The 12,379-nt window shown below is 46.5% G+C and overlaps 2 protein-coding genes across 4 annotated transcripts in view; one reads left to right on the top strand and one right to left on the bottom strand.

Annotated features, from left to right (window-relative positions):
- LOC139056108 (uncharacterized) overlaps positions 1-3,610 on the bottom strand; it is a 39,775-nt gene extending 36,165 nt beyond the window's left edge. Inside the window, exon 1 of one of the 2 annotated variants that reach the window (XM_070533995.1) lies at positions 3,510-3,610. Coding sequence is in view for 1 of the 2 variants with exons in the window: in XM_070533996.1 (XP_070390097.1) it covers positions 3,510-3,527 (18 nt within the window). In the remaining variant the exon portion in view is untranslated. The remainder of the gene's footprint in view (positions 1-3,509) is intronic. The other variant, XM_070533996.1, reaches the window with a different exon arrangement.
- Positions 3,611-4,835: 1,225 nt separating this feature from the next.
- The window catches only part of LOC139052689 (medium-chain acyl-CoA ligase ACSF2, mitochondrial-like), a 166,976-nt gene continuing 159,432 nt past the window's right edge, over positions 4,836-12,379 (top strand). Inside the window, exons 1-2 of one of the 2 annotated variants that reach the window (XM_070529734.1) lie at positions 4,836-5,039; positions 8,167-8,221. In XM_070529734.1, coding sequence (XP_070385835.1) covers positions 4,964-5,039; positions 8,167-8,221 — 131 coding nt within the window. In that variant the 5' untranslated portion in view covers positions 4,836-4,963. The remainder of the gene's footprint in view (positions 5,040-8,166; positions 8,222-12,379) is intronic. The other variant, XM_070529749.1, reaches the window with a different exon arrangement.

The following is a 12,379-nucleotide window of genomic DNA, read 5'->3' as shown; positions in this document are numbered from 1 at the left end:
TACGTGCGCATCGGATGAAATATACGTACAAGCTATATAGGAGACGATACTTTTAATAAAACGCCAGCGGCCGAATTCATAAAGAACAACACGACACATGACGGCATCTTTGTAGGAGTGTTCGATTCAGCTGCAAGTTAGTGTAACGTTTCCGATTTGCGCGCTTCTTTCAAGCAAACGCTATCGTGTGCTAAACAAAGTTCGTTCACGTCAGTTAATCAATCGATCATTTCTTTTCTTTTTTTTTCTTTTTTTTTACCCTCAAGCAGTTTCTGGATCGTTGAAGTCGTTTAGCCATGTATTTCTTTCACCATTGAAGAAATAGTGTCGGATGAAGTAAGGGGATTGAACTGCACCTTTTACGAAGCTCCCAGTATAAGGAACTAAGATACAGTGAGTGTGCCTTATATACTCAAACCAATACGAACGTTTAAAATATAAACTATATTGCTTATACTGAACTCGACATTAGGCCTAGCAAAATGCTTGGGAAAGCATGGCGTTAATTCAGCCATCCAATGGTACTCGCCCCTTCCGCAATTCTAAACAATGAATTAGACTTCACTGCGTGCGTGAGTCGCGGAAAGTACACACAGCAGAGTTGCTGGCGCTATGTCATCGTGACTTGGCTCCGAAAAGTTTTCGTACCACCTTCGTCGCCGGTGCTGATCTTGGAAACAAGGTTCAGGTCAATTTGGATGTGATATTTCAAATCCTGGCCCAAAATCAAACAAGAGTCCTTTGTTTAAATTTTCTGTCCTAGATGCGCAGGCGGGCAACAAACTTCGCAGTAACAAGGCTCATGCCCAAGTCCACACTCAGAATTTGTTCACAAGAGCTCTAAATCACGCAAGTATATCTTCTGAACCATTATCAACTGTGCAAGACAACTTTCGTTTCTTTCTTTCTTTCTTTCTTTTTTTTTCTGGACGTTTTCTACAAGCCTGAAGGTATACCACTGGTGGAAGATTGGCTGAAATGAGAATGTTTCTTACGCCCATTTTATTTCTTCGAACCGCTCAAATCACTAAAACACTCGGGTACCGCTGAGTGCTTCCTCCATTAACGTCGCTTGAAGCAGCGCAAGTGTTTCTGAGGTCTTTCCAATGAGGAATAAAAATCACAAGGATATTCGTTATCTGTTGAAAGCAGGCGTCTCGATTTCGCAAGAGTAGCGTGACAACATTTGAGACAACCGTCGCGGGAAACTAGACATTCTACGACGGTGTCGGGTTGATGACTGACTTGTAATGTGTCCACCTACACCCACATTTTTACGAAGCAACACATTACTAAGAGCGCCATAAAACCAGTCCGCTATTTTATTTATTTATTTTTTACTATATAGGGGAACGTCTTTTTATCTATTTTGTGTGTGAGTTCTGCTTATTTTGCAGACCTATGTCTAGGACACCGAACAAAGATTCTATGCGCTTCATAAAACACGATCCTAACGCCTCCGAGCGCTTGTATAGGTCGTTTCTATACAACTCCCGTAATCAACTGGCACGAACGATCGAGCAGTTATCCCCAAAGCGCATAATTAATCAACAAATTTTCAACATTGCCCGCACGCCAATTCTACCCTACCTGCCGTCCATCTAAAGGTTAAATTCGGCACGACATTTAGTTCTCCTAGGGCACTGGGAAAAAAATTCGCATAACGCTTTCGAGCGCGTGCAATCGCACGAACAGCTTCTCTGTCAAATGAATAAGGATTGCGTGCCAAGAGCTCTCAATCGTTCGCGCTACCGCGGTCGTCTTCCGTGCACTCATCTCGTCTTCTGCCGAAGGTAGAACGCGGCAGATCGTTGTCCTTTCCCTGGAAATGTGTCGCGTAACAATCGTGTCTTGCGAACCCGTCGTAATACATGAAACATGGTGCAGTAAGGACAAAGGACAATTTTCAGGGGAGGGTAGTTTTGCTATTTTGCCAGTCAGCGACGATACACTTAAATCAATAGCTGACTTTGTACAAAAGCTTTCTTCTACATCAAAAAAAGTATTCGATTGTATTTGCATCTTGAAAATACGCACATCTCTTCAATGTGCACTTCACATTATCTGGACACTGTGACATAATACACATTGCACAACTAGCACGATGCCTAATACACACTGCGCGCCCAGCTTGATGCTATTAGAGAGTTTTAGTATAGCGTAAAGCGGCAAACGCAAAGAGTTAGCGTTAGCGTTAGCGTTGCGTGCACCACACTGCGCATGCGCTATACGTAAACGCTGCTGGAGCTCTTACGTACGTACGCTATTTTCAGGATTTAGCGTTGAACGCTAACGCACGCAAGGGGAGCCTTACGTACGGCAAGATGGCGGCACCCGTCGAAGTGAGAGCAGCCCGCTAGGGATCTATCGAGTCGTCTGACTGCACTGCTAGGCTCATTCGTTCCCCACTAATGCTCGTGTTTGCTTTAGATTTGTGTGATGATGCTTCGACAGTGGCGCACAGGTGACAAATGGGCGTTGTTTACGATATACGTTCTCGATTAGCGGCGCAGTAGGCTTAACGAGAGGGTTTGCTCATAGAGTTAGTAGAACAACTCTATGGGTTTGCTAAATGTGCTTGGTGTATCCGCCTCGAGATGGCGCCCAAGTGTTTTTCGCTCGTTCGCTTGTTGTACAGCCGCATGTCAAGCCGATGCATGTCACGTTTTCCGCGGCAAAACACAGTAGTGTGGTCGGTGCTGTGGTCACAATGCGTGTGCGTTTTACCAACGACGACGACATGAACCTCGTGAAGGAGGTTTTCGCCTTGAACCCATTCGGACGGACGTCAAGGTGGGTGTCCGTTGCAAAAAATTGGAAAAAAGTGGGAAATCCACTTTCTCGAAGTGAAATTGCCGGGCAAAATGTCCCCTCCGTAATAGCTTGGATGATGAGTGGATCTTGAGGACACGTAGAACCTGCGCGGTCGCTCTCGTTCCCGAAGCATGAGGGCGTCTATGTCATCCCAACTTAAAAAGGACACGTAATATGGGTCCCACAGAACACTCGATCGCGGCTTGCCAAGAATAATGGGTGTGTTTCGCGACTCTCGTCAAAACAACGCTCAAACCAAACACCTACATGCGTAATTAACGCAGCGACTGTGGCTTTCGATAAGCTTGACTTAGGGACAGACTTTCGGATTCGGCATTGGATAAGCTCGACATTTCGTGTGGATTTGGCTTTTCAGTACTTTGTGTTTTTACATCTAGATGGCGCTGCATTTGTCTGCGTTAACGTTAACGCTTTTCTCCGTTCCGCTATTCTAAAACACTACCTTGTGCCGCGCAGTGCAGTCTTTCTTTGCGTTAGCGTTGCGTCGCACGCTAACGCTAACGCAAGGGTTTTACGCTATACTAAAACTCTCTATTGTGTCGCGAAATTGTGCACGAATATAGGTGGTCACTTATTCAAAAACATTTTAGTGACAGGGTCGGGAGAGTTCAGTAATTTGGCTATCAGTGCCTATTAAACAGATAACTGTTTAAGTATTTATTTACTTCGCTTACCTTGCTTTGAAAGGGCATGCACTTTTTTCTGTTCTTCCTTCTTTACGCACACGTGAGATCCACGGCAAGCGTAAGCTCATCTATAGCCTGGGAAATTCATCTTTCTGTTACAGCTGTTAAGCTGTAACAGCTTAAGCTGTTACAGCTGTGTTCTGTTACAGCTGTTATTCTGTTAAGCTGTTACAACAGCTGGAGGAAAACTGATGTTGCTTGTTTTCTGAACCTGGTGCGCATAAGCGGTTCTATTATTATTATTTATCTGTCAAAGGATCTTCTGATGTAAAATGAAAAAGAAAATTCATTTTGTTCTACAATGTCTTAAATTACAAATTCTTTCCTGCAGCCCGTGCGAGAAAAAGTGCTCACCATGTTTAACAGCAGCGCAAGGAAAGCGTGTAAAGTAAAAAAAAAATAACATGGAGACATGCGCATGCTCAAGGCACTGAGCATCATCTCAGAAGCCCCACGTCATCGAGCGTACTCGCCGAAATGCGACACAGCTGTTCCCATAAAACGAACTTAAATGAACGAGAAAACTTCGGTAACATAGTGTTGTACTTATCTGTATCGGGCAACCATGCACGTTTCACCGCCTAACAAATGTAATTGCACAGCGTGGGACGCGCCTGCATGTATCCGAAGTTTCTGGAAAGTTATCGATGCTTCTATTCGCTGTCCGTTGTCGCCGAACCTTATGTTATCTCATTTCATCACCTGACGCGAATGGTGTAGAACTTTGTGGAAGGCACGCAGGTCCGAACGATTAGTCTGGAACATTCGACGACTGCTCTATAAAAGCCGACGCGCTTGACCCGCTGATCAGATTTTCGACGATCGCCGACTGTGTTCGCCGCTATCGTTGTGCTATAAGTGTAGCCTGTTTTGTGGGCACAGGTTCGCCCAATAAAAGCTAGTTTTGTCTTTCACAGTACTGCTACTGTGTTCTTCAACGTCACCACTACGTGACAATATATATAAGCTCTTTGTTGCACAAGCCCTGGGTTTCGCTGCGATGCCTATCTAGTGCACCAAGCGGCAGGCTTAGATTAGTGTAGCACTCGACCGGCTATCACTCGTGCTATCCCTGTCTGAGGACGTTACCTGACGTCGGTTGCTTCGGATGGCTGACTATCCCTTTGAACCGAAAACCGACAAGACATACTTCGGTTTCACTCCGAAACAAAATAATAAATAACGTTTCGGTTACGTTTTCGTTCCGATCAAAAATATCGTTTTTTTTGTTTTTGTTTTTTGTTGCGTTCCGACGCGCTGGCCATGGGTTATGCTGTGTTCTTGGCAGCGCGCTAGGAATACGTCCGATTTTCGTTGTTGCTAGCGCCCGCTGTGTGTTTGTGCGAGAGTTCCGCAGTCTCAAACAGGCTAGAAACCGCAGCACGCAAGGTCTTGCAGCTTCCAAGGTTGCCTCGTATGTATGCTGTGTCCACTTTCCTCTAATGCGACAAGTGGTGCGCTCACGGAAACCGCTATACGTGCAGTCATTGGAAACAAGCCTTCACGGAAAATCCACAGGTGAGGCGAGAAACTTAAGCGGAAAGTGCACCTATAGAATATCTTATCCAAGAACCTGTTTTGTATAACAGCGCTATGTGTGGCGACAAATGTTGTGAAAATAGCTCTGAAGCGATAGAAGCTTAACAAATACCCGATTTTCCTGCCGAACTTTTGTTAAAGGGAAGCTGAAAGGTTTTCCAGAAAAAATGAGTGAACATCTGTACATAATGGTTTTCAACCCTCCGAATTCGAATATCGTATCCAAATTGAGCGAAAGAAAGCGCAAATATATTTTATTTTGACGAAAAGTGCAGCAGCGGACACGCCCAGCTCGTGCGTCTCGTTTCCGCCTGTGACGTCAACTCTGCCGCTGCCGACCGCTGCCGCTACACATGAAGCGCGGTGCCAGGTAGTTTGGTGCTGTTTTCTGAGACGGTAATGGAAAATTTAGAGAGACTGCGTCTTTCTGAGGAGTTCGGCGTTACTCCCTACATGTACGAGCCGATTGCGAAGAGCCGGCCTCTCGAAGAAGCAAACGATGCTGGTGCGAGCAGTGCTTTAGACGCGAACGAAAGCAAAGCCTTGTGATCTCCTCGTGTTGGAAATGCTCTTTAGTGAGTGTGTTTTTTTCCAAAGCGATCTAGTGATCTCGGCGATCTTTCGGTGATCTAGTGAGCTAGTTTCCGGTCAAACAACTGTAGTGTTGTGTTCCTGCATGCCTCCTCGTGGAACGTAAGCGGGGATGCGATCGTCGGCATTTGTGCGCTGTCTAAAGCTGTCGGCAATCTACAAAGACGGTTTAAACGCGCGAAAAGCTTCCCGGTTCATGCGGTACGTGTAGCGACCTTCATCTGTTGACTACCACTCACGTTGACTACCACTCACGTTGATTACCACTCACGTTGACTACCACGCACGTTGACTACCACTCTACATACACGCAGACGCACCAACAAAGGAATGCAGGGTCGATCGAAGCAGATACACGATGGCACGCACGCAGAAACAAGCGCGGTCAGGCACGGTCGCGGACGCTGCGAAGGAACGAAGCAGAGTTGACGTCACAACACCGCGGTTTCCGGTCTCCGCTCCGCTCGCTCACTCAAAGGGGGGCGGAGCTACAGCGCAATTTCAACCGACGATTACGTCGCTCCTAATTGAAAAAAAAAAACCAAATTTTACCGACATGGTTTATAAGGTTCCCGCATCCGTATATGAGCGTCTTATTGAATTCGACAGACTCTTCAGCTTCCCTTTAAGAAACACGCAGTAAAATTCCTTTCTGCCGCTATAAGTGCGACCTTTCGGTTCATAGTCGACGTTGGCGTTGTTCTTTTCGTTCTTCTTTACGTGCCCGTGTTTTGCACGCCTGCCTTTCCGTACCATGGATGCCAAATGCTTTCAAAGCGATCTCATATTTTGGTTCTAACTCACTTTCTCTCTCTACACACATTTTGCGGAGAGCAACAAGGCTCCCTCGAATACACACACACACACACACACACACACACACACACACACACACACACACACACACACACACACACACACACACACACACACACACACACACACACACACACACACACGCACGCACACACACACACACACACACACACGCACGCACACATACACACGCGCGCACGCACGCACGCACGCGCACGCGCACACACGCACTTTGACACGATCTTTTCTTAACATTAATGCACAGCCAGAAGACACGAAGTTTATCACAATTATAGAACAGTTCAAAACGAGTATTCTACCCTCCCCGGGGACTCAATGGCTATAGCGTTCTGCTGCTTTGTTTGCACCAGTTCGCGCGCACAGTGGGAGCGGAGTAAAATAAAATAAAAATAAGAAAGAACCCTTGTGTACTTATATTAAGGTGCAAGCTAATTAGTGAGCACCAGGTGGTGGAAATAATGCTTTTCCATCACCCCTCGCACTGCGGCGTCTCTGATCATCAGTGGGTTGCTTTTCAAAGGACTCACAGTAATGTGAAATGATGGACACCAATATTTCCTTAGCTACCTCGCTCAAGCGTTGCCTGGTAGAGCTCTTTTCTCGCTTTTGGTAGTTTATTTGATTTATTTTTATTATTCATTATTGTAGTTGGCTTGACTGTGCCATTCCTAGTTCTTTGCTGTTCCTCATATTCGAACGATGCGGGATGAAGACACGAAGTGTACCCAAACCGCGGTACCTCTATCATGCAAATGCGTGCGCACGGTCAAGGATAATAAACAATGTGGTGTTAAAAACTATATGGATAATAAATAATAAGCCCTTTTATTCCGAGCCTCGTGGTCAATCAGGTGCCATTTGAAATTTGTAAATCCTTATGCTATCATTTGCATGATGATAGCTCCATTTTTTCTCTCTCTCTCTTGGCATACGTTTTGTTCCCTGAGCTATCGGGATAAATAAGCGTTCAAATTAAAGGAAGCATTGTCTACCTCTGATGAAGTACGGATTGCCTGCTCGCGACCTGACTTTAACTCATTGATCGAGGCATCAAGACACGTTACGAAGATATACACGGCGAATGCTGACAACACCCAGAGGCGTCTGCATGTAGTCTACACAAATGGGAAATTCTGTATGCCGGAAGGTTAGGCGAAAGTTTTGGGTTGTGCCAGCACTTGCCTGGTTTCGCGTACCCGAAGTTAAGGGACGCAAATTTACCACCTGGCATACAAGAGAACGCGAAAAGGTATGCAAAAGAAGGCAAGCATGCAGGCTGCGGGTCCTTGGATATTGCAAAGACGCTGTGCGTTGCTTTAGACCCGCCGCCGCTGTACGCTCACGTCATCAGCCTGTCGAATAGCCCTGACTGCAAACACCTTTCAGACGCCTGAAAAGCTGGAACAAATTATCCAGCATGTACGCGGAAGAGACGGAAGCTGGACAGTTTCCTATCTAGCGCTGGTATACGCAACCATTTTCGAAGGGCTGTATTATCGATCCATGGCCTGGTACCGCAAGACGCACAATACGAAAGCTTTGTTGATCTTCCTGCATGACGCGGGACTAGAAGAGCGGCTTTAATGGAGCCGCGGTGAAATGTACATAAGCATTCACCCCTTCCCTTCTCCTCGTCAGCATTCATTCCCATCTTTTACTCCCCTTCCCTCTCCCCCAGTGCAGATTGGCAGACACGAGCGGCCCAGGCTCAGGTCGACCTCACTCTATTTCCGGTGAGTAGAATGTCTCTCTCAGCCAGTGACAGAATGGTCTGTCTAACTTTTTCTGCTCCTTGTGTTCTGTCAGTAATATAACTGTTCGCAAGCATCGTTCCTTGACTTGCACTGTACTGCGCTCTTGCTATACTTCGAATTTCGCAGTTCCAAGCGCATGTCACTCATTTACATATCATGTTCGTTTGATATACTGTAAGTACAGGAAGGTGCAGAAGACAGGCTATTTCTCCGCAGTGCTCTTTGATCTTGCTGCACTCACCGCTAATCTATACGTTGCACCAGACGAGTGCACTTAAAGGGTCCCCGTTCCCTGCAAGGGTCAAGTGCTTTTAGCACTCGACAGTCCACGTCTTCCTTGAATGTCTTGCACTATGATCCGGACCTGTGGCCACGAGGGCTTATACAACAAAGAGTGGATGCACGTGGACGTATGTTGAAAGCGAGCGCAATGTGTTGAAGATACTCGCAGACATTGTAGCCGTAGGTCTTGCTATCGCATGCAGCGTCATGTGCGCAGTCAGTCTAAAGTAATCAGTTTTTTTTTTCCTTTTTTTTTCTTTTTTGCCCCTTCTTCGCAAGTAAAGCGAAATTGCGAATGGCGATTGAACTCCTTCAAACGTCACAACCGATCTATTTTTTCCTTCGAACGCGTGTGGTTTCTGAAAATGCAATTATATAGCGTTTTCAACTCCAGTTTTGGGAACAGGAAATAAAAAAAATATTCTTCAGGATCGCCGTAAAATGCTGCATTTGCGTGGCGGCAAGGGATGCACATAATGGGGCTGCGAACGTGTGGTGGTTACTGATGTAAAATTCCAGAAAATTTTGAAGCCGTGTAAAAGAAATCATGAAAGAAAGTTTTTTTTTTCTCGCGGTAATTTTGGGAACACTGGAAAAATATTTTAACCATTTTTTATCATACGAAGTAAAAATAACAGCAGACGAAGGTGAATGCAAACACGTATTTATAAAAGGTTTTGACAAAATATGGACGTTCTATTACAAATAACCCACTTTTTTATTCGCTGGGAAATTCTTGGTAGCTCTCGAAATTATCGTCTACCAGTCGGTAAAACTGTGGTCTTTTGTTCTGATATGGAGGCCAGGCTGGTGCAATGTCTGTACACTTCTGTAGCTTTGGTTTGCGGATGGAGTTTGTTTGCCACGTGGTCAAAGACATAACCCGCAATGGTAAAAACTAGGTCAAACATATGGGCGCCTTTAGATGTACGGAATGATGAGAAAGGAACTGTCGTAAGTGTCTTGATTCTATTTCGCGAACCGCTTGATCTGAGTAATTGAATTGAGGAATCTGAGTAATTGAACAGGTGAAGACGAAAAACATTTTAGTTTTTTTTTTTACAGATTTCTTGTCAGCATCTCAGTCGGCCTTCTTTGTGCTTTTTGGCTTTTTGTGCATTTGGCGTACGTGCTGGTGCGTTTGTGTTCACGTGAGCTGCGAAGCTTCCTTTATTGACTATATGTAGTTTCCCAGGCATGCTATACAGATGTTAGGGTTGTTGCAATACTGTAGTTCATATTTTGTAGCGCTGACGTTCATGCTATGTGCACGCGTTCTACAGTATTGTCACGTGGTAGTGACGATCAAGAACGACACTGTGTTAAAACTAAAAGTTATACATTTAACTCTTTATCGGGCGAACGCGTGTCCAGCAAAACAAGTAACCCTCAGGCACAACGATAGCGGCGAGCAGAGTCGACGCGGTCGTCGAAAATATCAGCGGGTCCAGCGCATTGACTTTTATATATACACGAGTCGTTAAACGTTCCAGCGTAATCGCTGGTGCCCGCGTATCTTTCAGAAAGTACTAGACGATTCGCGTCGCTCATGCAATCACATGACACAAGGATCGGTGACGACATACAACAGATAGAAGCATCGATAACGTTTGAGAAACTTCCGATACATGTCGGCGCGTCCTGCGCCGAGCGATAACATTCTGTTATCGGTTTTGATAACGATTTGTTAACCGGTGAAAAGCGGTCACCCGAGAAAGATAAACAAGTGCACGTGTCAGTGCGCCCCTCTTAGAAAGCATCGTCCCGATGCTGCAAACAAATACAAGAGCGAAAAACAGCAGTATCCGTAGTAAAGAAAAAACAACAGAGAAACAATGTCCTGAAGTTGGTCAGCGGGCCTATAGAAAGGCTTCAGGCGCGCAACATGGACTACTTCAGGTGGCGCTGCTGCAATCCCATGCCGCCACCTATTTAGCCGTGACGCAAGACAAAGGACCACCGACCTCGGCGTGCTCCTCGACGGCTACGCAGTCAGCGCTTTAGTGGACACAGCAGCCGACTATACTCCGTCATGAGTGGATCCTTCGCCGACAAGTTATATATAAGACTGCATGGAGAGGCCCCCAAATCCGGACAGCTGGAGGACGTCTCATAACGCTGACTGGAATCTGTACGGCAAGAATTAACCTCCCTGACTGGACCTACCCTGCGACCCATTGTTATTCTCTAGCAGAGCTCACAAGACGTAATTTTCGGCACGGATTGCTGAACCAACACGGCACAATCATCGACACGAAGTCCAAGTCAATAACGCTATCCGAAGACCATGTGGTATCGCCGGAGAGCTCTCTGAGTCATCATGCATTGAGTGTGCTTGAAGATCCAGTCAGCATACCGCCTCATTCCAGTATACTAATTTCATTCGGCACCAGAACACCGGTAGACGTAGAAGGCGTCGTCGAGGGTGACCAGCATCGACTGCTAGACCGCGAAATTTGCTCGCAAGAGAAATCGCTCGACTGCACGGAGGAAAAGCGAAAGTAATGCTGACAAACTTCAGCCAGGAGGAGAAGCACCTCAGCAAGGACACGAAGATCGCATACATCGAGGAAATTGAGGAAACCAGCAATGCGTTTGTCCTCTCGGATTCTGCCGCATCTACCTCGACGACCATGGTTCCCGAACCAGTCTTCGAAATAAATCCAAGCCTCCCCATGAGTAAGCAACAACAACTCGAATGTATTCTCCGACGTTACAAAGACTGCTTTTCGACGTCATAGAGGATTCTACAAACAACAGTTCCTATGCATCGCATCACATAATAACCGAAGAATGCGTTCGGCCACTCCTTCGGAGACCGTACCAAGTTTCGACGCCGGAACGAGAAGCCATAAAGCAACACGTCGATAAAATGCTACGCGACGAAATCATCCAGCCTTTGAAGCGCCCGTCGGCGTCTCCTGTAGTCTTCGTGGAGAAAAAGAACGGCACCCTGCGTTTCTGCGTGGATTACTGTCGACTGAACAAGATCACGAACAAGGACGTATACCCGCTCCCACGGAGAAACAACGCACTGGACCAGCTCTGCAACGCTAAGTATTTCTCCTCGAGGGATCACGAGACTGCATGGCTACTGGCAAATAGAAGCCGACGAGAGGGATCGCGAGAAGACCGTCTTCCTCACGTTGGACGGCCTCTACGAGTTGCACGTCATGCCGTTCGAACTGTACTCAGCGCCTCCACCAGATGTCACATGGTAGTGACTGTGAAGGACGACACATTGTCAAGACTGTGAGTTACAAATATAACTCTTTATTTGGCCAACTTGTGCCCAGCAAAACAAGTGAGCAGTGAGCGGTGAGCAGAGTCGGCGATCGTCGAAAATGTGATCAGCGGGTCAAGTGCATCGGCTTTTATGCATTGTTCGTTGAAGGCTCCAGCGTAATCGCTGGTGGCCGCGTGTCGTCCAGAAAGTACTACACAATTCGCGTCGCGCATACAGTCAAATTACACAAGGATCGGTGAGAACAGACAACGGATAGAACCATCGATATTCGCCGCGTTGGCTTAGCGGCTATGGTGTCGCACTGCTAAGCACGAGGTCGCGGGATCGAATCGTGGCCGCGGCGGCCGCATTTCGACGGGGGTGAAATGCAAAAAGGCCCGTGGCATTGGGGGCACGTTAAAGATACGTGGGGATCAAAATTAATCCGGAGTTCCCCACTACGGCGTGCTTCATAATCAAATTGTGGTTTTCGCACGTAAAACCCCAGAATTCAATTCAATAGAACCACGGATAACGTTCGAGGAACTTCCGATACATGCAGGCGCGTCCTGCGCTTAGCGATAACGCTTAACATTTGCCAGTCAGTGAAAAGCGGTCACCCGAGAAAG

This window comes from Dermacentor albipictus, chromosome 1 (genome assembly GCF_038994185.2).
Source record: "Dermacentor albipictus isolate Rhodes 1998 colony chromosome 1, USDA_Dalb.pri_finalv2, whole genome shotgun sequence".
Taxonomy (NCBI): Eukaryota; Metazoa; Arthropoda; class Arachnida; order Ixodida; family Ixodidae; genus Dermacentor; species Dermacentor albipictus.
Note: the sequence above shows the minus strand (reverse complement) of the source record. Positions and strands in the feature narration are given on the sequence as shown.